The following is a 25,716-nucleotide window of genomic DNA, read 5'->3' on the forward strand; positions in this document are numbered from 1 at the left end:
CCCCCCCCCCCCAGCTTTTCCCTTAAACAGAATCTTTGTTCTACTCTGTGCCCATTTATTGCTGCTATTCTTCCTCAGCTTTCCTTTTCCAGGATTCTTTCCAGCAAGCAAAAGGAGCACAATTGCAAACATGCTCAAGACATTGCTAAACCACATGTAATTTAAAGAGGAAATTAGTATTTTGTTGAGTAAATGATAGTAGATGATAGTAGATAAGCTCTTGCTTTGGAACTAAAGAGCTCTTCAGCTCCAAACTGCTAGAGGGCATCTCCTGCCCCAGGCAGGGTAGCTTCTAGGGGAGTTTATCATGTTAGAGATGCTGAAATGTTTTGATGATGAGCCAAAAATGGGTCCTCTTTAAACGTTATTTCCCTTCCTGGTGCCAGAGACCTGTTCGCTGGAGGAAAGCAGGGAAATAGTTTGAATGTGAGGCTGGTGTTTGGTTTGGTTTGATCTTGTGTTTGAATTGTAGCATAATTGCCCCAGTGGCGTTGATTTGTGGCTGAAGTTTCCCCTAGGTCTGGACAAACCTGTTTAGGTAAATGGGAATGTTTTGATTCCCCTGGCCCACGCTGGGTACTTGTGTGCCTCCAAAGAGCCATTTCTCGGCTGGAGAGGCACTAACTGTGGCATTAAAGGGTGCAGTTCGGACGTGCAGTTGATGGGTTTGTGCCACCCTTCACCACGGCCAGAGGTTTCATCTATGCCAAAGCTGAAGTACTGAGTGACAAACTTGTCACAGTTCAGCCAAACCACCCTGCAACCTGCCAAGGCTTTGTAGTTTCATTACACTTACAGGCTCTTTCATGTGTATGTGGACTGATAGTGATACATGTTCCTTCTGACAGATCGTCACTGAAACTGAAAGATTGTCAGCAGATTTGGCTCTTCAGTTCTCCTAAATCAACCATTGCTTTCGGCATTGGGTGTCTTTTGTGTTTGTAAACAAAAGCAGGACTGGAAATACTTTTGAAGAATTCATATTCAGACTATTCAGTCATTCATTTATAAGGGGTGGGGAGAAGTGGCTCAGTTTAACTGAAACATACTTCTGCTGAGAGCTCATACCCCAAAATAATTAGGTATAAGTAAATTATTCTAGTGCAGAGATAAGGCATATTTGAACCACAGATATCTTAGTTTTATCATCTGCTTTTAATGATAGCACAACGAAGTCATTTTACATTTCCTGCAAGTAAGTATTTATCTACCACATTTTAAGACGACACATCAGATGGCAAAATGCAAGTTGTGAATTTCCAATAGGTTTGATTAAAACCAAGTTCCCCTTAACTGTACCGAAATTTCTATTTTAGTTTGAACTTCATAACTGTGTGTTTGCACATGCTGCATTCAAATCCTTAGGTACAAGTTGCATATGTGAATTGTGGTGTCCAAGGTCGCAGATGGAAAGCATTGCTTGCAATGTTTGCAAGAAACCCATATTCCTACCTGCATGTACAATACCTTCCTTTTACCTTTGTTTAGAATAGGGAAGTAATTATAGTTGGAGGCGTATGAGTAAGAAGGACAAAATTTTGTCATAAATGGAGGGGATTTTCCCAGGTCAGCATACAGTTGATCTAAATCTGGTCATTTTCTCCAGTACTGGACATTCTTGCTTGATGAGTTTTCAAGTCAAGGATTTTGCCTCAAGAGCTTTTTTTAGCAGTTTTGCTCCAGGCTGGGAATGTCTGAGAAATATTGTGCTATCAGCACCTGTAACTAAGCCTTAGCAAAGACTGAAAGACAAGGGCTTTGTCTGCTACAAAATGTCCAGCTCTGAGATACAGGAGGGCAGAAGTCTTTCCTTTTTTTTAGATTTTGCCCAGTATTTATAACTGTACTTAGCCCTTTTTACTATAGCAGATTAACCACAAGTGGTTGGGATAGGTATTTTGGGAAAGCTTTTACTAAGGCAGTGTGCTAACTCCAGCAGATTCTTCAAGCAGATGTTCCAGTTGGCAGTGCTTCTGCCTCTCTATTAATAAACATCTCATCTTTTTTCCAGGATTCAAATCTTTCGATACACACTGATAATCCAGACCTGACACCATGTTTCCAGAATACCATCCTAGCGTGGATCCCCAGCATTTACCTGTGGAGTGCATTACCCTTTTATCTTCTCTACCTAAAGCACAACAAGAGAGGGTACATTGTGCTTTCCATGTTGAGCAGGTTCAAGACGGTAAGATCTCTTTGCAGTGTTCCATGAGTAATGTGCAGTTTTGAGTTCATTAGTGTTAGTTCAGTGTCCAAGCAAGTGCTGCAGTAGGATTTAAACAAAATTCCCTCTGATTTATGGGGGAACTGAAGAACTTGCTTATAGGAAACAACAGTGTCTGTACAGATTTCTGAGGAAGAATACCAAAGGAAGGCTCATCTGTAAGGAAATCCATCCTGCACAGCCACCTTTCTGGGTAGAGAGAGGAGGTGACTGCTCTGCAGAAGAGAATTCACCCCTTTGTTGAGCCAAAATTTTGCTGCATCACCCTTACTTAAGCTTTAAACCACTGAAAGCTGCAAAACAAAGACCTTAAGGTAGGTCTAGTGAGAATTTAATCTCATTGTGAAAGTGAGCACAAGAAGGCATTTTTTCAAGCCACTCTACCCGTTCAATAGCTATGTGAATTCATCTTCATCTTGTGTTTAAGAGGTGGCTGGTGTCAACAGCACCTTGGGTTTATAAATGGCTAGGTCTAAGGAAAACAATCAAGTCGCTTTCCATAGGCCACGAGAGAACTGGGGTTATTCCTGGAGAAAAATGCCAGGCATTTTTCAGGGCATGTCTGCCTTTAATCTGGATGCTGCCTGTGTTTCTAAGCAAAACTCAGGAAAAAAAAAGGTAAATACATTAGTTGTGTTTGCAAATCCCTCGGAAAGTAGTTGAGATGAGATCCTTGGTTTGAGTATGGTGGGACAGCTCCATTAGCCTGACTGCAGCTGATCACCGCAGCAGTGTTGTTCTGTTTACACAGCTCTCTCTTGCTGGGAATCTGTGAATCATAACAGTTTTGCTAGCTCTCTGACTGCCCCTGGAGATTACTTTACCAAATGCTGTTTGTTTGGCTGTTTTCAGCTGTTCGGTGTCCTGCTGTGGTGCGTGAGCTGGGCAGATCTCTTCTACTCTTTCCACGAGCTCCTGCAAAACAGAACGCCTCCACCAGTCTATTTTGTAACTCCATTGATCGTTGGCATCACTGTGGTTTGTAGCTGTTTCTGTTTATTGTAACCAGTAAGAATAACTCTTTCTTAGACAGATGAAGGAGGAACAGGGTTCGTTTGCATTCGATGCCTTATCCTGTGCTCTTTTAACTGAATTATTAGTGCTTGTATTACTGAAGCAAATTTTGCTTATCAAAAAGGCCGCAGTTACAGATCTCTCTCTCACGTAGATTCAGCTATGTAAATCAAAATATTTATAATGGTGAGATTGTTCTGCCTCCCACCTTGTTCTCATCTTTCTCCAGGCTTGTGATTCAGGTGTGGAAAGAATTTGGATATGACTTTGCCTAAACAGGGAGATACGACAGAGCACGGCTTGTGCATTGTTCAGTATTGTATTGGACTTTGCAAAACTGTGTCTTTTATCTGGTGGTTGTTCCTCCATTAAACAGAAACCAAATTTGCTTTACCTAGGATGACAAACAGGCTTGTGGCTGTTGTATGAAAAATGAAGCAGTAAAATTTGTCCATTAAGTTTTTAATTCCTTTGGTTAGGTTTTTTAAAATCTTGTTTTCTAGACAAGTCATGATTGTCCATCTGAACTGGAGAAATGACAGCTCCTACATTTGTGTGAAATGTTTGTGGCTAATAGCCAATTGTGCCTAGCCCTAGGTACAAAGTCTGGTTCAAAAATTGAATGATAGAGATGAGGCTCTGAAAACAGTAAAAACAAATTATTTCATGAAGTTATTCACTGCTTTCCTTAGATAGAGGAGGTTTTGCCATTGCCGTCTGTGGAGTTATGATGGGGCCTTATTTCACAGAGGTCCTGTTGTCGATGATGACTGTAAGATGCCAACTGAGAGTGTGAATAGGGGGAGCAGTGGGATGGGATTGTGTTCACGGTTCCTGTGTTTTCTTTTACAGCTGATAGCTACACTGCTTATTCAGTACGAAAGGCTGAGAGGAGTCCAGTCCTCTGGAGTGCTCATTATCTTCTGGTTTTTGTCTGTGGTCTGTGCCGTGGGGCCTTTCCGGTCTAAGATCATGACTACAACAGCACAGGTAACATGCCATCCTTGTTAGCACTTGGAGAACAGGAAAGGTAGCATTAACATCTCTATGAAGAGAATGAATCACCGAGTTTGGAGTTAGATCTGAGCCCAGCTTTTGCCAGAGAGAAAGTTTAGTTCTGTTGCCTTGACTCAGACTTGTGTAACTTGAAGGGAACTGGGATTTCTCATGCAATGTCAAAAACCAAATTTTGCTTGGCCCAAGGCTATACTGGAAACCTGATAGACATGTGAGGGCTGTACCAACACGGTATATATATTAGAACAGACTCTTTTTTTTTTCTTTTTTTCTTTTTTTTCCCCCCTTTCCTTTTCCCTTTTGCAGCCCCCTTTCCTTGCCATGCTTAAATAGGGATGGGTAGTAATCGGAGATGACAGATTTTAATATGTAATGTTTCTTTTTTGCTTAGGCAGCTTGGCCACATTATACAGCTCCATAGGCTTTCCTTTGTCAGTGCCTGATGTGCTGAGGACAGCATTTTTACTCCAACTGTGGCTGTAAATAGAGAACAGAAAGTTGGAGGGAGAGAAAAGAAACCTGGGCTGTTATGATTCCTGTTTGAAAACATAGCAGGTTCTCCCACAGTAAGAAAGTTGTTATGTTTTTCACAGAAACAAATTTCACTAAGTAGGGCAGAGCAGATTGCTTCAGTGATTAAATCATCAAAGGCTAGGAGTGAAAAGGAGTGTTTGAAAAACGTTAAGGTGATTGCTTCTTCTCAGTGAAATCAGTGTTGATTCTGTTTGGTGATTTCTTTTTTTTTTTTATATACTTACTTTTTGTAACTATTATCAGCATTATCCTTTTAGCAAGGATTTTGCTATACCAGGCTGTTGTAAATACTCCAGCAGAGATTGAATTAAACCTTGATAGTCTGTGCAGAACTTCTTCAGAAAATAGCTGCAAGCCTGGTAAGACCCATTCAAACACCAATTAAAGTCAATTTTAAAACTGTAGTAATGGTGAGTAAGTACAAGTATTGGACTATCAATGTTTGAATCCTTAATCCACTTAAAATTATGGGTGCAGAGCGTTAAAATGGGTATGGGTAACGTTTCTCCTGTTCTTGCAAGTGCCAAGAACCAAATACTCTTCCAAATACTCTTTCTCTTGCACTTAAGCTTTAAATATTTTAAGTGAACAGTGAGAGCATTTGCAACTACATTAGGGTATGAAAGAGCTGTATAAGGGACGTACCCTCACAGCAAGAAGTTTTAAGTCAACTGCAGGCTTATATGAGTACGAAAGGAAATATCTCTAGAGCAGATGGAACTGTTATTATGCAATCCAGTGTTTTTTTGCAGCTTCTTCTGAAAGTATTTAACACTGACTGCTTGTCAGTGACAAGACACTAAAGTAAATGGATGTTTTCTGATCTGGGTTGACAACTCCTATGCTTAAGACACGATCTTGTAAGAACCCCTGGAGGCAATTTAAAAGGATGTCATGCAGCCCTGATTCCAGAGCGTGTCTGCATGCAGTGAAGATGTATAAGCACTTTGAACTTGACATAATTTAACGAGAAGCTTGGAGATAAGCATGTTCTTAGGCACTTTACAGACGAAGTGCATACTTTTGTAAGATAATTCCTGCTAGCAACTACTTTGCAGGATTCAACTGTAGAGGAAGAAAGGAATTGCCAAAAGAAGCTGTGAAAAATGCAGTGTGTATGTGTGTGTGTGTGCGCGCACACGCATTGGGGGGCTGGGAAGTACAATAAAAACAATAATTTACTGTGTTTCTTTTTCCCCTTCAGGGCCATGTAAATGAAAGGTTCAGGTTTACCACATTTTACATCTACTTTGCTTTGATAATCATTGAGTTGATCCTTTCGTGTTTTAAAGAAAAGCCTCCATTTTTTTCCCCTGTTAGTACAGATCCTGTAAGTATTTTTACTTTGCCTTATTTGCATTTTATAGACTATATCATGTTTTGAGAATTCCACAGAGAATACTTACGATTGAACACAGCTTTGGATTGTCATTGAGATTGCAGTAGTTAGTGACCCCCTTACAAAACATGGGGTATGGAGAGTACTACTGGGGTTTGAAGCCTTTTTCCATTATGTGTGCCATCAGTAATGATGAAGCTACGTAGTGAAAGCAGCTCTCCTGCTTGCTGCCTCACAGCAGTTTAAATTACATTTATGAACACTGAAGTGTAATATTAATTATTTCAAGAGTAGTTTTTGTGGAGATGGTAGTCTACTTGCTTAACATTCATTTACAGTTAGCTAAAGTCTGTAAGGGTTGTCAATAAATGAGTTCTATATGTGTTGAGAACAGATATGGAAAAACATTAATAACAGAAGATATTAGTGGTGTCACAGGTTAAATTTCTTCTCCAGTTCATAAAATGGTCTCTGTAATTGGATTTATGTTTGAACCAAGCTGAGAGAGAAGTTGAGTTCATTTCTTAAACTGAACATTTTGAAAACTATAGAATGACATTTCACTTCATATAAATGTGATTTAAAGGCAGTATATGAAGGAATTTTTAAAGATAAAGAGTTCTGCATGATATGGGAAATGAAAGAAATCAGTTTTGTGTATTGTTAGGACATAGGTAAATACATGTAGTATACCATATAATATACCAAAACTGAACAAAACAGACTGTCATCTTACTAAAGTAATTGTAAATATCTTGCTTCATTTATTTTGGTTTTTTCCCCCATAACTTTACTACAGAACCCATGTCCAGAGTTAACTTCAGGCTTCCTGTCAAGACTGACATTTTGGTGGTTTACAAGGTGAGCTTCTCTTTCCAAGCTGTTGGACAGCTGACAACCCCAAACTCTACTTGTGATGTGTGCTGTACAGAATTGACAAGACAGAGATTTTTCCTCTTGAAGTAGTTGATGTTGCATGCTCTTTCATCCACAGTGGCGTCAGCATTTTTAGCATTTGCGTTTTTAGAAACAGCTTTCAGAGTGCTCATACTGCCCAAATTACTCTCCGAAGAGTAGTGGCAACAATTGTGGCATGACTTACAGGTGTACAGTCTGGTTGTGCTTACTGCATGCTGGAGTATAACCTAAACCAAGACGTAAGACTGTGTTCCACAAGATTAATTGTGGCAACCTTTCACCCACCTGAGGATGCATTTTATTTCCTGTTGAGGTTCGTGGGTGAATGCTTTTTTAGTAGGGACACTTTCTCTGCAAGAGGGAAAGTAAACCGGGTTATATATACAAATGATTACCACCAACTGATAACTCCTGTCAAAAGGCATGTGTATTAAGGTTGCAAATTTGAGATTGAGTTTACTATTACTCCATGATAACGAAGTGGAACAGCTGTCAAAGGTCATGTTAAGACCCATTCTTTTTCATAATGGTTGAGGGTGTTGAGATCTTCATTCTTCCATCTGTGCAACTTCATTGTCCTGGCAGCAGCCCTGTAAAGTTCTTTTTAGTGAGAGCGTGAGATATTTCTAAACTTCCAGAGTTTTGAATGTTCAGGTTCCCCATTGAGATTCTTTGCAACCAGATGTTTGTATCCCTTGACAAAATTTCTCTTGCAGTTGAGGAACTGTAGTTAGAGAAATCTGATTTTCCTTTAACTTGCTTGAGCATCACTTTTGCATTTTGTTCAACTCTGACAGTTATTCCTGATAGATGTAGTTATTTTCAGTTCTAAAGCATCACTGTTTTCATTTAACATGTTTCATTCATTTAACATTTAGTTTCATTGAGATGCTTCTGGTAGTTGGTTTTTATTGTCCTTTTTTTTCTGAAGTGATGCTTTCAATAAAATACATGTAATCAAAACTACGTAATGTCCTTTTCTTAATTGCAAACATCAGTGTAAGGAACAAAGGGAGATGGAGGTATAATTATCACCCTTTCTGTGGAGATGTATCTTCTTGCTTTCATTAGCTTAATAGTCCCAGAGTTACTAGCAATGCTTTAAGTACTGTTAGCCAAATTGAACTGGACTGTTTTTCTCTGTGTGTGCAGCATGGCAGTTCTTGGTTACAAAAGGCCCCTTGAAGATAAAGATTTGTGGTCGCTGAATGAAGATGATACTTCAAAAATTATTGTGCAACAACTTAGTAAAGAATGGGACAAAGAAAAAGCAGAGTGCAAACAGTAAGTATGTGAATGAGTCTGCCAACGGAGATCGATCTGAGTAATTTAAACATTAATAAGCTACTCATCCCTGAAAATAAGCCAACTAAAAATGGCACTAACCTCTTCAACCTATCTGTTCTTCATTAATATTAACAGTCAAATTTGCTTATTTTGTTATGTCTAGGCAGAGGCAAGCAAGAGTCCTCAGGGGCTTGTGTACCACCAACACCCTTTTTAACTAGGTGCTTAAAGTCTACATGGGCAGGTAGTGCCATTTACCATGTGGAGAAGGGCTGAAGGTGTGTAAGCAGAAGGGATTGATTTGGTTGGATTGTAGAAAATGAACAATTTTCATCACTGAGCTGGTGATGCCTAACCCCATAATTGCCTCCCTCCTAGGCAAGTTAGAACACAACTTCTAGGCACCATAAACCAAAAAGGAATTCCTCATCTTCCCCATCATGAGGTTTTTTGGCCTGACACTATTTTTAGCCTTAAGGCTCTTAGCAGTGAGCAACTCTTCACTTCCTAGCAGTAAAGATATAACTCTCAAACTGTGAAAGGCAGGAGGGGAAGGGATATCCCACTTTAAGAGCTGAGACCCTACTCCTGTTACCTAGAAAGTTAGCAGCAAAATTCCCATAGTCTCTGATGGAAATGGGATGAGGGTCAGAACTTGCATATAGTTACATCCATGCTGGAGAGGATATCCTTTTTATTGCTTGTTCTGTCTTAATCTAATCTTAAGAAATTATCTATTGTGCAACTGTATTTCCTTCTCACACTGGTTAATGTCCAAAATGTTTCCAAACAAATAGATGTGATAATAGTGTGTTTCAAATGAAAAATGTCAATAAGGAGGAGGCCTGCACTTCCATTTCCTTTCATTGTGAAGATTTCTTCTCCATGTGGAGGCTTTCTTTTGTGTGTATCCTTGCCAAATTGGAAAGACCCTATTATGTGATAATATTAGAAGGTTCTTGGCAAGGCTGGTTATGATGTGGAGAGTTTCACTTCGCAGCTAAAATTTGAAAGGTTTCCAGCACTAACCACCAGCAGCTTGTCCACTAGTGCTCTGTGTGTCCTGTGGTTTTACTTTGTTTTTTTTGTTTTCTTAATGTCTCTATTTTTATGGTGTGGAATAATGTGCATTGTCTGGGTTCTGGTCGTTTGCTGCATGGACATAAATCTTACTCCCTCAGGCTTTTATACAGTGAGAGCACATTCATTGTGCAGAAGTGCCTAGGGTCCAGGAAAACTTTTTCTAGGAAAACAGAAACCATGCCTGGAGTTTTGTCTTGGGATTCATTGCATTTTGGAAATTATTTGTACAAACTGGGGCCAGTTGGCAATGAATTTAACCGTAAATTCTGGCTTGTATTTAGCTCAGGTAAAATTCTGTCGTGACTGTATTAATGATTCTAAGGTGGGAAAAAGAGCAGAAACAAAGCAAATCACTGTACTCCAGATTGCTGGGTTTCACATAACTAAAAGCTTTGTGGCTCTGCTTGTTCTTCAGTTCTAAGTAGGTATTTTCAATTACTTCATGTCAAATAACATTAATGGTAGTTGCTTAGGAGCTGTTGTAAATACTTTAGTTTTTTTTTAAACTCTTCCCATTAAATCTGCTCTGAGCAAGCTTTTATGACATTAAAAATGCTATGTCAAGTTGTACATGTGTTGAAAGTGTCATGGAAAATATTTTCAGTGGATGTAGTAGTATTTATTTTTAAACACTTAATCAGTTGCAACTCTGGCATTGCTAAAGCTTTAAACTTATTTTGTTGTAAGGATTATCACATTTCTATTGTTCTTAAACCTACAAAGCCTTTTTTGCATCTTGCTTCACAGCTGTCTTTTGAATTATTGCTAAATAATTGCTAATAATTCATTTTCTACTAATGAGTTACAGGAGAGATCAGTTAAGTTGTTATAGATAATAAAGCACTCAAAGAGTATTTTTCCTTTGCTTTTCCTCTCTTTGAATGTATGGCTGAAGTATTTGCTCACTTTACTGCTAAGTGCAGTTGCTTCTGAGAAAGTTAGAGCTGTACTAGATGGAGAAGAGAGAGCTGGAATCTGTTTTGCCTTATTTTTAGTTAGCTTCTGAGACCATGCTTATGAAGACAAAATGAAGATGCAGAGCCTTGTCATCACTATTAAGAAAGCTGTGTGTTTTTCCATGAGATAATCAGCATCTATTATCTGCTCTGCTATAAATAATAGAAACCAGGCACATGTTTTTTGCTTTGTTAAAAAAATGGGTGTGAGCAGTCCCACACTGCTGAAAACCTGACCTCACCTAGCTACCCGTAGTAAACACTAGAAGTGCATTTTCTCCCTTTGGGATTTTTTGCTGCGAGAGAACTATTGCGTTGCTGTTAGGTCACTGTAATAAACATTTTTAATAGCACAAAGCCAAGGGCAAGTAGTCTTGTTTCTTCAAATCCTTCACTGAGTTTAACAGCCCTGGTTGCCAGAAAATAAGGCTTTGCTCATAAACTCCCCAGGTTTGATCTGGAAGGACAAAGGCAACACTGTTTGTTCTTGTCTAGGGAGGAAAAAAAAATTGTCTGGGTTAGGTTCTCCCCCTGCCCTCAAACTTTATTGCAAAGAAATTGGGATTTGCACATGCCTTTGTTTGAAATGATGTGAACAAGTTTCTACCTGTGGACTGTTAGCCACTGATCATTTTAAATGCTCACAGGCTGTTGGAACTATTTGACTCTGTGGCCAGCCAGCTCTAAGAAATCTGCATACTCTTTATGAAGAAACATAAATCCAACCTCACTTGGTAGGACTTACAAGTTATTTTTTAAATGCCTTCTTTTAAGTCTTCACTGTTTCTAGGGTGTCTCTTCCATCTGTCCCTTCCTATAAGGCTAAAGGTTTACAGCTACTAGCCGAGTAATGAATAAGTTCTCAGAAGGACTAGGTGAGGGTGCATTTTGTGTTATGTAAATAACAACTGTTAGAGGATTCCTTTACAAGAAATTGGAGATTCAACATCAACTATGTCCTCTGCCAAAGGAAGTCAAGCCTTCGTCTCCTACTTCTTTGGGCCACATTCACATTCCATGGTGATTGATTTTCTGGCCTATGGAGTACAACTCAAGTACTGCAGGAAAAGTAAAGAAAGCAAGATGTATTACACAAGAGTGGCCTATCTCTGGCTGCATCTAGTTCTTGTTGGAAGTCTTGCCGTCAATCAGTAGCAGAGCAAAGAAAGGAGCAGGCTTTTTAGGGCAGTGCTGTACACATAGGGTAATGACATTCTCATTGTCAGTTGTCTATAATTGCTTGTTTCATTCCCCTAGGAAAGAAGATGTGACATATATGAAGAAATCTAACCATGTTCTGAATCATGTTGGTGATGGTCCAGAGGAAGCCGAGGTTCTGATCAGAGACAAAAAACACAATAGAAAGCCTTCCTTTCTCAAAGCTTTGTTGAGGACTTTTGGGCCGTACTTCTTAATCGGCTCCTTCTTCAAGCTGATACAAGACCTACTTTCTTTCGTTAACCCTCAGCTGTTAAGGTTGGTTTACTGCGTGAGTAGTTTCTATGTGCAATCCCTATGGAGGCTCGGCTTTGGCATAGAGTATTAATTTTTGAAATACATAGCTAGTTTCCCTCACAGTGCTGCATGTGTATGCTCCCTCACCTTCCCACTGAAATGCCATAAGACAGGAGTTCTTTATTGTGGACTAAGCTGTAAATTGGGCAAGCTTCACTGAAATGCAAGATTCATAAATCGCCCATCATCAATAGACGGCTTTGAATTACAAATTACCTGTTGCTCCATGCAGCAGTCCAAAGCAATTTCTCCTCATTTCTAAAGGAATACTTGTGAAATCAAAGCAAAGCACTGCTTGCTGGATTCAGTAGTCTGTGTACATCTGATACCCACATGTGTTGGTGGTGCCTGCAGCTGTAGCGTGACTTGATACACAAATGAAGTGTGATGCTCAAGTATGTGGTGCTTTGGCCATGCTGCTGTCATCTGGGAAAGATTTTGGAGCATTTAGATGAGTTCATGGGTTCTTAGTTGTGCACAGCAGTGAGAATGTGTGAGGCACAGTTGTAGTAAATTTCCATGTGAAAGAAAATTATGGTTCTATTAAAAAAAAAAAAGTGAGATCTTGAGAAAAGTGGTATGTCCTCAAACTCTCCTTGTATAAGTAACACCTGTACCTCCCATCTCCAGAGGGGACCAGTTGCTCAGCCTGATCCATAAAGGAATTTGCATGATCCCTACATTTTTTTCTGTTAGTATTATTCTTAAAGTGGGAACTTCACCAGACAATCATTAACTAAGAAGAAGGTAACAGTGGAAATACCAGTATTTCTGTCAACCAGTTACATTTTATTTCCAAATCAATGGAAAAGCACATAGTCCTGTTAATGCATAAGAGAGGAATGGAGTTTGGATGGAGGCCACAGGTGGACGTGGGGAAGGGGAAAAGAGAGGGCCCCGCTCCTATATGAGCATCTCTAAAAATAACACCGGTGTGGAGCTGTGTTCTGAGATCATGTTGTTCTGTGGGTGGTTAGTGACATACCCAGAAATTTGCTAAAAAGAGGGTCTGACCCAGTATGGTGACATTTAATAGCTTACAGTCTGTCTTCTTCCAGAGTCCCTAGTGAAGAGGAGGCAGCTGGCTTCCTTTTGAGGAGACATTAAGTATAATCTATTCTGGGAATTTCTCAATTTTGCATAAAATCCTGGATATGTTGTCAGTGATATCTCAAGGCATATGATGGGGAATTTCTTCTCAAGTCTAAATTCCTGCAGTCTTGGAAAATGCACTGCTAGGGGTAAGAGGAAATGAAAAAGCCATGGCTGTCTGGCAAGTTGCACATAAGATAGTTTTGTTTCTAAATAGATTACTCAATCCCATGCTGGAACTACGAGGAAAGGGTTTTCCTGAAGCTGTCCACTTACAACATGAACAACTGGTGCAGTGCAGAAGGAATATCTCTGTGGACTGGAAGAAGAAAGATGTAGCAACCTCATGCTTCTAATGCAAGGCTTTGAGGCCTGATTGGTAGTTTCCAGATGTGCTTTCCCCCTACTGGTTATCTGAACCATGAATCAGATAACCAGCAGGGGGAAAACACATCTGGAAATCTCTGTTCCTCCCATATTTTGACAATTCAATACTCTGGTCAGTAGTCTGAAATCACAAATGTGATTTTTGAGCGTTTTTATAGCAATGCCCTGTGTTGTTCTGTTTTTTTGCTGCGTGACAGTGTGCAGGTCTCACAGGGAGAGCAGCTGTGTGTATTAAGAAATAGCTTATTAATAAAATATCATATAGCCAGTTTAATGGTACTACCATTTTACCAAAAAAAAGTAGGAGTGAAGAACTCTTCATGCATCCATCCAGATGAATGTCTTTTAATTTAGCTGGTTTTGTGAGAAAACACCCTAGGCAGAAGCACTCAGGCTGCTCGAAAAGGATTTGGGAAAGAAGCTGGTTTCACCCACTTGGCTGCACTGTCCTGCCTGTGTCCTGTCATTCACCTCTTGTCCTGGGGGGCTGCCTAACAGAGCTCAGACAGTGAGCCATGTGTTTAGGTGCTAGATCCCTGGGGAGACCTAGAGTTTCTCATCGTATTTCATTTTCTGCAGGCTCATTTGCAAATGGACTTTCTCACTGGCAAAGCCTAAGGTTTTGCTGTTGTATCTTTGCAATGTTGTTTGACTGAAATCGTAACTCAGCTTGCATCCTGGAGAGCTGTTTACTTATTGTGGTTAGAGGGAGGATGTGGCAGGATGCCATAGCTGAGAGAAGCTGTGTTATGTCCCATTAAACTTGCTGCATGTTTTTTTTATTTTTTTTACTTTTTCCTTTTCCTCCCCTAATTTTCTGAAAAACAGTGTATTAATCGGCTTCATTAAGAACAAAGATGCCCCAGCCTGGTGGGGATTTTTGATCGCAGCTTTGATGTTTATCTGTGCTGTGCTGCAGACACTCATGCTCCACCAGCATTTCCAGTACTGCTTTGTTACTGGGATGAGGCTGAGAACTGGGATCACTGGAGTGATATATCGAAAGGTAAGATTGGAAGCATTTTGTGGATTGGAACACTAGTGTATGGCCAAGCGAGTGGCCTCAGTTCTCAAATGCTCAGAGAAGAGCAGGCATGTTGGAGAAGAATAGCCTCCTGGAATATAAAAGACTGGGTTTCTGGTGAGTTTTTAGGAGTACCTCTATCATACTTTACAGACTTTTCTAGTGATCAGCACCTTAATGTGGGTGTACTGGTAGGTCATCAGACATACCACAGGCAAATATTGGTTCACTTGAAATATTTGGAAAAGGTATCCAGGAGAATAGCATGTTTGTGTTATGAGTTGATTAGATGCAACTAGGTTTTCTTCAGAATGCTACATACTGCTTGAGATAGAGGTGCTCACAAGCAAACCATTTCATGAACTCTTGTTCTTTGGAGACTGGGAACTGATGTAGTGTGACTTATTCTTGTTGGAGAAGCATATTCTCGGGAAGTCTTGTTTTGCTAATAATTGAGGATTTCTTCTCCATACATATCAAGTGGATTGTGAATCCACTGAATCTCTCTTATTTCTCAGTCCTTAGTCATCACAAACTCAGCCAAGCGCTCATCTACTGTTGGAGAAATTGTCAACTTGATGTCAGTGGATGCCCAACGTTTCATGGACCTGATGACTTTCCTGAACATGTTGTGGTCTGCACCACTCCAGATATTTCTAGCTTTGTACTTCCTCTGGCAGGTACAGCCATTGTCATATTTTTTCAGAATTCATCTAAATGCTGGGCAAGCTTATTATTTTTTTGTTATTTTGACTCACCACTGCTTTTTTAGAAACTTATTGTTCTGCCTTGTCATAAAATAGCTTGTACTGGTGTACACGATCAATTAGCCTCTTAATTATTTTGTTCAACTGGTAGGCAAGATAAGACATTTGAATCAAAAGATAGCTTTTATGTCTCCTCTGTCCTTACCGTGCTTTGATAGGATCAGTTCTGGACTCATCACAGTGTTCCCTGTAGTTGATACAAATGAGAGCTTGAAGAAGATGGTTTAAAGACCAAACCAAAAAAGACCCTGAACATAGAAAATGTAAGCCATGTATAAAGGTTATATCATATCGTATATAAAGAAGTTTTGTGCAAGTCAACATGAAAGAAATCTCACCTGGAATAACCATAATTTTTCCTTTGCTACAGTGAAGTTGTTTCTGGTTTATTCCAAGTTCAGTTTGAGCACTGGCTTTCATCCTTAAAGTGTTACCACATAAAACAGTAGCACCAACATAACCACATTGATTTAGACTTGAAAGCCATTAAGTTGCAGCAGCTTTATGAGTTACGGCCCTGCTGGTAAGCTGAACTCTGGTAGCAGTTTGTACGCTTTAACTCACATTGAGGGTACTGGGTTCATTCAGTAATTACAGTTCCCTAGGTCAGAAAGAAGTCAGTTGAAAAATTCCTTCTGTGTGGCTTATTTGTTCCCCTTCTACATTTGCTCAATAGCTCTGTATTTGCATTAGTTCAAACTTACTTTCCCCCTCCCACTGGGAACCGTGTAATAGGTAAATCACAAAGCGCTCTGCTACCACCAGTACTAGCATAGTAATAATTCAAGGTGGATGCTGTCATATTTTTCCATCTCCTCCTCATAGTTATTCTATGGAATCAGAACACTTCACTGGGAGGAGTTCAACTTGTCTGTGTAAAGCATTCATTTCTGTTTCTACAACCTACTGTTTTAATGCTCACCATAGGGAACAGCTGCACTTGGGTACAACAACAACTTACCTTTTTTTCTTTCAATCAAGACTTTAGGGCCTTCTGTGCTGGCAGGAGTTGCCGTGATGGTTTTACTTATTCCATTTAACTCTGCAATAGCAATGAAAACTAGAGCATTCCAGGTAAGGTACCATCAGAGAAGGTGACATTATCTGAATTTGCAGCTGTGCTATGAGAAATTAAGGCATCAGTGGTTGTCTTGGCCATTAATAAGCTGCTATTTGCACCAGTTTACTTATGAGGGAGATTGTACCGATATATTTAATAACTGTATCCTCTCAGGTAGTTTTTCCATAGTGAATTGAATGCTTTTTAAGGGAAAGGTGTGGCATTGAGTCAGTGGCTCTTCATACTACTGGAGCAGCTTCTGGGATTAGCAAGAAGTTCCTTTGTTTCCATATCCCTTCACCTGGTAGCTGCCAGGATTGTCTAGAGAAAGGGCAAATAAATGCTGTTCTTCAAGCTGTGAGTGACTGTTTTCAGAGATGGGAACTGAAACCTGGCAGCTTGTTTTTTATGCTAATAGCTAGTGTTGACTTTCACTGCTACTGAGCTGGGCTAAATTTGAATTATTATCTTAAGGTAAAAGGATCCTTTATTTCTTTCTTTGTAGTCTTAGTCGCCTCTAGTCAAGGAAGGCTGAAAAAAACAATATAATAGTGCCCTCTGGCTTTGTGCTAGAAAAATCTAATAAGTGGCTTTTGCAACCTATCAGTGACTGTTTGGAAGATTTAAAAAAACCAAACCAAGCTGTTGATGTAAAAAAGGTGAGAGTTGGAAAACTAATATAAATTATGACATTTAAGCAGAGCCATGGTAACAGAGTGGTATTATTACATGCCTTAAAGAGACACTCAGTCTTCCCATTAAATCTCTTGGATGCTGACATGTTAGTATTAATATTCCTTTTCTTCTTTGCCCATTATAAGATGCTCAGAGCTGTATAACTTGGTGTGCATGTGTGTGTGAATACAGTTTTTTGTTTTGTCTATACAGCTGAGGGAATTTTTTTTTTAAAAATAAGTAACTGAATGAAGCACTGTATTCTAATATTCAGGGAAAAAAGAAAACTAGCAGTAACTACAATTTTCAAGGGATGCCCTAAGAAATACAGCTATGTGTATGAAGAAAAAATCTGATTAAATCAAAAATACTACCCTACTTCTTCCTTTGATTTAAAGTACCTTAATCTTTCTTTAAGGTGGTTTTTGAAAATGTAACCCCTAAGAGTGAAGATGAGTGGAAAGCTTTTATACTCTGCTTTTCAGGCATTTTCTTTGATTTCTGGTTTCTTTGGTAGTATAGACTTGCACAGTAGACAGTCTGGATTTGTTTAATTACCTTTTGCATCCTCTTCAGAAATAGCCCAAGGACCATCACAGCTGTGAGACAACATGTTGAAATCTCTCTTCTAGCCATTCCTGTGACACTCTGTCTCCTGTGTTTACTAATAACTTAGGTGGAACAAATGCGATATAAAGACTCCCGCATTAAATTAATGAATGAGATTCTGGGTGGCATAAAGGTCCTGAAGCTGTATGCTTGGGAACCATCGTTTTCAGAAAAAGTGTTGGAGATACGAAAGAATGAGCTGCGAGTTTTGAAAAAATCTGCCTATCTCAATTCTTTGTCCACTTTTGCATGGATCAGCGCACCATTCCTGGTAAATTGAATTTGCATGACTTTCTAAGCTGTACCAGTACATCCTTGAAGGATAAATGAGGCTTTCTGCTTGCTAAATGTACGTAGGAATAAAATGTAAATACTTAAAAAAAATAAATTATTCGCATGCTTTGAAGCAAAGTTCCCTGTTCTCTAGAGCCTTTTTGTTAATCGGTATTAAAGTATTTCTTGATAAAGCCTGCCAGTGGAAGCTGGGAATAGCTGTCTCTGGAGAATTTCCAACCACTTCAAAGTACTTCCCATAACAAATTGAAACTAGAATTTGAAACCTCAGAGATATTTGTGAATAGCAAAAATAGCAAAAAAAAAATTTAATTGAGTCAGTCAGGAGGGTATCTGTCTTAAGCTCTCATTCTACCTTTTGTGTTACACTGCTCTGCTTATTTTAGTGGGAAGAGGTAGTTGTTAAATTACTCTGCAACCTAAAAAAAGATGGATTTAATGTAAAAAATGAAGCCCAAGTGATACATTGCCGGTTCTGAAATGCTTTTTCCTCAATTTTCTTCCCCTTTGTTTTCCACTTCATTGCACTGTGATCCATTTTGCAGAAGGGGTTTTGCTTTCGGTGAATAAAAACATTCAGATAAGTGCTTTTTCAAAAATATTGCTAGCCAACTCTTCTCAAGATCAAAGGCCCAGCCCTGCAGAAATATTCTTAATGGCCTCAAGATCCTGCCTCTTTCATGTTTTCTTAAAGTTAATGCATTTCCTTAAATATACATTCCTGTTCCTGCTCACCGTTAGTTTACTGCATGGGATCGTCACTCCACACTGGATGGTCCTTGTCATCCAGCGAAGCAGCAAATAACTTGGATTTTACTCCCTTTCCTATTGATCAATGTCTTGTTTGTGTAGCCTTCAGTCTACAATGGGAAAATTGGGTTGGGTGGAGTTGGAAATGCAGCCAAACCACAGCCAGATAACTGCTTCTCGTTTTTATTTACCCAAGTTCTGTAGTTCACTTCTTGAATCTCTTAGTTCAACTAAATGTTGCCGTTAGTAATCCGAAAGTTATTTTATTCCGCGTGCCCATTTTTTGTATCAACTTGTTCATATGACTTGTCATTCTTAAAGCATGTTGAAAAGGTCAGAAGCAGAGAATGTGCTCAATTTTATTGTTGATGCTTTTATTTCAAAGATGCTTATCAGGCTTGACTGCTTTTTAAAATGTCAAAATATTACATGCATGTGGCAGTAAACTCACTTTCTGGCTTTCAGGTAGCGTTGACGACATTTGCTGTATATGTCTCAGTGAATGAGAAGAATATCCTGGATGCAGAAAAGGCTTTTGTCTCCCTCTCCTTGTTTAATATTTTAAAGTTTCCCCTTAGTATGCTTCCACAAGTCATTAGCAACATTGCGCAGGTAAGGAGGATCTGATGCATAAGTTGTTTTGAATAACTTGAACAAAAGAACGCCATATGTCCCTGATTTCTGGAATGAAGAAGTCCCTTGCATTTGCCTATTAGCAGACTTTCTTTCTAGTATCCTTTCTCTACTGCTGCCCTATATTGGAAAGACTGACATCTTCTGAGTAATCTTGTCTGTGTGAATTTTGCTTCATTCAGCTGAACTCAGTTTGGGCTGAGAAATTTCAAAGTAAAGTTTGTTTAAAAGCTTGAATTTCAGTTAAAAGCCAAGTTAAAAGCTTGAATTTCAGCATAAGATTGATTGCAGGGAAAGAATGAGTCTGTTCAGGAAGCCCATGGGGTGAAAGCTTAAGCTGTTCTGCATGCTTTCTTTTTCAGGAGTAAGAGCATTAAGTCCCCATTAAAAGAATGATAAAATAACACCGTGCTCTTTTCTTAGACAAGCGTTTCCCTAAAGAGAATTCAGCAGTTCCTGAGTCATGATGAACTTGATCCAAATTGTGTGGAAACAAAAGTGATTGCTCCAGGTAAAGACATCAGTATTTTTCTAAACTATCCTAATACAGCAAATATATTTGTTTTGGACTGGTTGTGTTATGGAAAAGGAGGAAAAATAGCCGTAATCTTGTTGGGTTTTTTTAAAAAGAAGCTGCTTTTTTGAAAAGTTTGTGTTTGTTGTTCGGGCTATGGGAAAAACAAGTTTCTGGCTATATTTTTGAGCTCCGAGTTGAGTTATTGGGTCTGAGTTTGCATCTGCAGTGGGATACTAACAGCACTGAATAATGAAGTGCATCCACTGATGAAGGACAGCAAGACCTACTCAAACCTTTTGTACTGCACCTTTTGCTCAGGAACCTTTTGCTCAGGAACATTATAAACAATTTTGATTTCTTCTCTTGGAAACAGTATCCCAAAACAAAAGAGCCAACCAGGTGGTCTCAAAACAATGTGTTTTCTCATGTAATGCACGTTGGCGATTCTGTGGTTTGAAACCTCTCTTGGGTGTGAAATACAGAGGAGGAGGGATGGCTGTGTGGCTGTCATGTGATTACTGGTATAATCACCCCACCAGGAATTAAAGAAAGCCTGCAGATCTGTAACTTGTTAGTGTGGTGAGCAGGACCTGTGTAGAGGCAAATTTAATCTGATACATCAAAGTCAACAGTGTGCAATGGTCTCCTACCCATTTGAAAGTCGTTTCTTAAGTAAAGTTGTGTTAACAGTTGCATGGGGATTCTGAGCAGCGAATGTTGGGACTGGCCTCACTGGGGCAGGGTGAAGCAGGACAGCTTTTTCAGTTCCACAGGGCTGTGAGCTCACAGTCTATAGCTTAAGATGAGATCAGTTATTTTCACTCTGAACAAGCCTGTCTTGTGACCCACCATCATGAGACTGTGCTTCCCATGCCAGCAGAAAAGGGAACTGCAGCGTTCATGAAACACCCATAAATAAAGATTCCTCTGTCTCCTGGTCTCCCAGCTGTACTATTCTGTCTAATACATTTCCTGCCTTCTCTGTTGTGTTTTTGTCATACAGGCAGTGCCATCAGTGTAACAAATGCGACGTTCAGCTGGGGAAAGGAGCTTAAGCCATCTTTGAAAGAGTAAGATGACTTTATGCACTTGCAATACATCATCTACCTGGTTTCTGGCTCCTGGGAGGTCTGTTTGAAAGATGTCTAGTAATATCTGCAGGGTCACTTCTGGAAAAGGTTGTTTCCACACGTTCCATATGTGCAACTCTTCTGCCTTTAAAACATCCAGCTAACCCTCATGCCTCATGGTATTTAGGCTTTAGAGAAAAGTGCTGTAAGGCTTTAACTCCACAATGACTAGCATAAAATAGTTACCTATTGAAGGACAGAAAGGCTACATAAATTTCTTAAATAGACATTTTTTTAACTGAAGTGTTGGACAAACCAAATTGATCTGATGGATTGTGAGGACAGTTGAGATGTCTGGGTTTGGACTTGGCTGTGCCAACAGTGGTCTGTTCTTTTAAGAGTCTTGAGGCAGACTCATCCCTGTGGCTGTGGATGGACCATTTCCAGACTGGGGGGGTGCATGTTTTGCTCAATTTCCTATTTGAATTAATACAAACAGAATTTACCTGGAAGCATACACTTCCTGATGTTATGCTTTGTTGCCAGATCAACAGAAACCTTATCAGAAACCTGATGAGTATTCTTAGAATTCTCAGTCCAAGTTGCTCATGCTGCTGTGCTTAGTTTATATTAACAGATTATACACGGATAGCCTGCAAGTTAAGAGGCTTAGGGTTCAAAGAAGCCAGTTTAGTTCAGGCAACCAAATCTTCACCCAGGTTGACTTCAGTGACATGATCATTCTGGTGTTTATTTCAGAAAGAACCATGCATCTCCAGCTCGAATTGCTAGCCACCTGGGCCTAAAAATTAGCTGTTGACTTCCTAAAGTAGCAGTAAGGCAAAACTCAGCTAGAGGGAAAGAATAATGAAAAATACTGTAGTGCTTTTGAGTTTTCCTCCTTTGAATGTGTTTTTTTTAAAACAAACAAACAAACAAAATCTTCTTGCAGTGTTCAAAAGGTTAATTACCTGCTTGGTAAGAATCTGCATAAGAATTAAGCATCAAGATCTGTGCAGACAGAATTTTCTCTTGATTTTATTAGTGAAAGGCACTTTGGCAGAGAGACTGTGTCCATCAGTCATTTCCATATCAGCTCACCTTCAAAACCAGGACCTAAAGCAGCACCTTTTTAAGAACACAGTGGGGAAAACAGTAAAGGGTTTTAATTGGAACAGTTTTGTTTTCCTTGTGTCACTGTGGCTTGCTGATGGAGTGATAGGACACAGCAAAGGCTCGTAGAAGGCTTTCTACCAATCCTACCAATTTAACAACCAACAAGACAGATTATTGATGGGTTTCCATTTACTCCTACAGTCCTAGTTAAGGTTGATTGTATGCAAGAAAGGGGGGAGAAGACTAGTAACTAAGCAATGCTTACTGTATCCAGTCAGGCTGAGGTCAGGCTGATTTGTCACTGTATATTTCAGCCCTGGATTAAAGACCCATAATGTCTTTAGTAAACTAATGTTTAATTAATTTCCAGCCTGTTTCCTCCACAGTATAAATCTGTTGGTCCCCAGTGGTGCTTTGGTTGCCATCGTTGGCCCTGTTGGCTGTGGGAAGTCTTCTCTGGTGTCTGCTCTCCTGGGTGAAATGGAAAAGTTGGAAGGAGAAGTGGCTGTGAAGGTTGGTATTGTTTATGATCCGTTTGACAATGGTATGGAAATGTGCTGCTTATGCCTGCCATTGCTTATAGTGTACATCAGGCTGGAGAGGGAATTCTGTTTGCTCCTATGCCAGCTTGTCTGTGTGTTTATTTGGGTTGTGCCCACACCTGTTCAGTTGTGTTTTATATAAAATCACTTTCCTGATTCTATCAGCTATACATCAGCAATTAGCATACATATATGTGTAACGTGAATGTATATCAAACAGGAGCTATATCTATGTGCTGCAGATTTTAATCAGAGTTGTAAGCATGAATTGCTTGTTGCACATGAGAGGTTTCCTTTCTCCCTCTTTGTTCAAGGGCTCTGTTGCTTATGTGCCTCAACAAGCCTGGATCCAGAATGCCACGCTGAAAGATAACATTTTGTTTGGCCAAGCTTCTAATGAACAAAAATACCAAAATGTCTTGGAGGCCTGTGCTTTAAAAACTGACCTGGAAGTGCTGCCAGGAGGGGATCAGACTGAGATTGGAGAGAAGGTAATTTTAAAATTTTTTTTCAGGTCAGACCTGCTTGGTGGTTCCTGTTCTGTCTAGCTTAAGAGAGATTGCTGTAAAGTCAGCACTTGATTTGGTTTGATTTTTTTACAGTGGCATCTCTGCTACAATCAACACTGAAACATGCAGGGCAGTTTTGTGGAAGGCAGTTGGACTTAAACTTGTTCCTAACTTTAAGCAGCTCTTTGTACTGTGGTGCATAATTGCACATCTAGCCCTGGAAGATCAGAGCATCCTCCATTTGTTGTCCAGTTTTAAAGGTGCATCTGTCCAGAATATGTAAAGTCCTTCCTTTTCCTGTAGGGATAAAAAGGGAGGGAACATATGGTGTGCATCAAGTGAAAAAGTGGTATGATTATCCTTTAACACCTCATTTTAATGAGAAACTTGTACATCTGTGATTACCAACAAAGATTATAGGCACTAAATTTGAGATGGATAGCATGAAGTGAGGTGGATATGTGGATTTATATGTAAGATAAGAGATGTGGAAGATGTTCCAGGTGCCACAGCCCTACTTTGAATGTTTGCATTTTACATCCTGGTTGATGGTCTTCTTTTTTATAGTTTTGCATTCTAACAGCTCCCTTTAGGAGCTTATTAAACAAGAGACTTACTCCGTCTCCAGATTGCTGGGTGAGTGGAAGTTTGGCAGTGAACAAACAGATTTAGAGGCATTCTGTTCCTGTCTCTGGCTCGGAGTGAGTTATTCTCTTCAGTGTCTCATGTTTCAATTTAGCATCCGTGTGTTTGACTGGGTGAGAGCCATAAAAAGTCATAGCTGTTGTTGGAACAGAGTTGTGTGATATGTTTTGTTCTCTTTCCCCTTAGGGCATCAATCTCTCAGGTGGGCAGAGGCAGCGAGTGAGCCTCGCTCGTGCAGTGTACAGCAACTCTGACATTTACCTATTAGATGATCCTCTTTCTGCTGTGGACTCTCATGTTGCAAAGCACATCTTTGACAAAGTTATTGGTCCAGATGGGGTACTTAAAGGAAAAGTAAGCTGGCATTTAGATCCTCTTAAAAATGCATGCAAACTCAAAACCACTGATGGGTAACAGGAAAGCTATTTCACCACTGAGGCTTGAGTGCTGAATCATTCCTGAATTTCTGTGTTTAACTGGCAATGTGGACAACTTTTCCCCACAGCACAGACTCTGCAGTGAGCTGCTATTTAGGCATGCCCAGAAGCGATGTGATCTAGTCAGAACACGTAGAGTCAGAAACCTGGTCTGTCTTTTAAAATCCCTGCTATGAGATCTCCCAAAACATTTGCAGAAACTTGTAAAGGTTGTCAGCTTTGTATTGCTTGTTGTTACTCGGAGGCAGCACAGTGAGGAAGTTGTAACAGCTTTCTGATTTTACAGAGGTCTTTGGCAGTATACAACCAAATTGCAGTCTCTTTGTTTCCCCTTCTACTCCTGTTATGATCTTCTCAGACTATCTCAGAGCTCAAAAGGGGAGGACTGCAAAGAAAATCAGTACAAGGGAAGGGGAATGATAATTCTGTTGGTTTACTTTTCTCTTTGGTTATATCAGCATGCAGTAGGGAGCACAGTAAGTTCATGTACATATTTCCAAGCTAACTTGGCTAACAAGGACAATGTAGTTCCCCTGGCATTTCACACTGACATGGTAACTAACATGGTCACCCTGTCCCAAAAATGTGGTAGCATTTGGCTTGCTGAGTAGTGTTAGTCCCTACAGTGACAACTGAGAGATGTGAAGTTTTTCTCTTTTTTTCCTATCCAGACCCGAATTCTGGTGACCCATGGCATCAGCTTCTTGCCTCAGGTAGACCATATAGTTGTCGTGGTAGATGGTAAAATCTCCGAAATGGGATCTTACCAGGACCTTCTGAAACAAAACAAGGCCTTTGCAGAATTCCTGCGAAATTATGCACTTGATGAAGACATTGAAGAGGATGAACCAACAAGTACAGTATTACTTTTTCTTAAAACATCTTCTTCTGTCAGCCAGATTACAGATATTTTCTCTGTATAAAGTGTCCCCCACTTCTTCATGACAGACTGGCATTTGCCTTTCTGCACTATCATGAAAATGATTGTCTAACGCCAGGTCTGTATTATTGATAAATGTTTTCACAAATTTCTTTCAAAATTTCATCTGGTTTGTCCTAGAAAAAAGCAATTCTTGTGTTAGAAATTGTTTTAAAGTTGGGAAACTATTTTACAATTAGCAAGGTCAAGCTCAGTAGGAAAATGGAGTAGCCAAGAACAGACTAGGCTTGCTATCAAAGGGGCTACCCAGAGTCTGGTATTTTTTCTCTGTTTATATGTTGGGCTTTGCATATAGCAAAGTTCAAATGACATTTTAATCTTGGGTTACTTTTCAGCTTGGTTTGATTCTGATAAAATGATATAAGATTAGAGCATTTTGCTAAATATTTCCTCTGTGTGACAGTGTTCCCACGCTTTTGCAGCACTGCTTCTCTCCAGACAGGCAGAGAGGAACATGCATGACATCTTCTAGCAACAGAATAGGCTTGCACTAGTTCCTGACGTGACTCCCCCATCCCAAGATTATGCCTAGAGCATGCCCTATAAGTGAATTTAGCTAGAACCAGCTATAACACTATCTAGGCTTAATATTTCTGATGCACCTAAGGAATGTCATGTAAATGCATTTGGCAGCCAACCTGCCTCACAAGATCTTTGCAATTTAGTTAGGAGAAGTGATGCACAGAAGGGATGTAAGCAAAACTATGGGGGAGTTTATGCACTATGATTTTCCTGCTGTGGTATAGTTTTTCATGACTT

At 39.7% G+C, this 25,716-nt stretch overlaps 1 protein-coding gene across 1 annotated transcript in view; it reads left to right on the forward strand.

The window, feature by feature from the left end:
• ABCC3 (ATP binding cassette subfamily C member 3) overlaps window positions 1–25,716 on the forward strand; it is a 37,607-nt gene that overhangs the window by 1,331 nt on the left and 10,560 nt on the right. The window contains exons 2-19 of the mRNA XM_026861291.1: window positions 2,012–2,188; window positions 3,080–3,205; window positions 4,094–4,231; window positions 5,997–6,122; window positions 6,931–6,992; window positions 8,202–8,333; window positions 11,633–11,851; window positions 14,198–14,375; window positions 14,912–15,073; window positions 16,142–16,234; window positions 17,572–17,775; window positions 19,014–19,160; window positions 19,605–19,692; window positions 20,702–20,768; window positions 22,271–22,397; window positions 22,741–22,917; window positions 23,767–23,934; window positions 24,689–24,872. Coding sequence (XP_026717092.1) covers window positions 2,012–2,188; window positions 3,080–3,205; window positions 4,094–4,231; window positions 5,997–6,122; window positions 6,931–6,992; window positions 8,202–8,333; window positions 11,633–11,851; window positions 14,198–14,375; window positions 14,912–15,073; window positions 16,142–16,234; window positions 17,572–17,775; window positions 19,014–19,160; window positions 19,605–19,692; window positions 20,702–20,768; window positions 22,271–22,397; window positions 22,741–22,917; window positions 23,767–23,934; window positions 24,689–24,872 — 2,575 coding nt within the window. The remainder of the gene's footprint in view (window positions 1–2,011; window positions 2,189–3,079; window positions 3,206–4,093; window positions 4,232–5,996; window positions 6,123–6,930; window positions 6,993–8,201; window positions 8,334–11,632; window positions 11,852–14,197; window positions 14,376–14,911; window positions 15,074–16,141; window positions 16,235–17,571; window positions 17,776–19,013; window positions 19,161–19,604; window positions 19,693–20,701; window positions 20,769–22,270; window positions 22,398–22,740; window positions 22,918–23,766; window positions 23,935–24,688; window positions 24,873–25,716) is intronic.

This window comes from Athene cunicularia (assembly GCF_003259725.1).
Source record: "Athene cunicularia isolate RWA chromosome 18 unlocalized genomic scaffold, athCun1 chr18_part1, whole genome shotgun sequence".
NCBI lineage: Eukaryota > Metazoa > Chordata > Aves > Strigiformes > Strigidae > Athene > Athene cunicularia.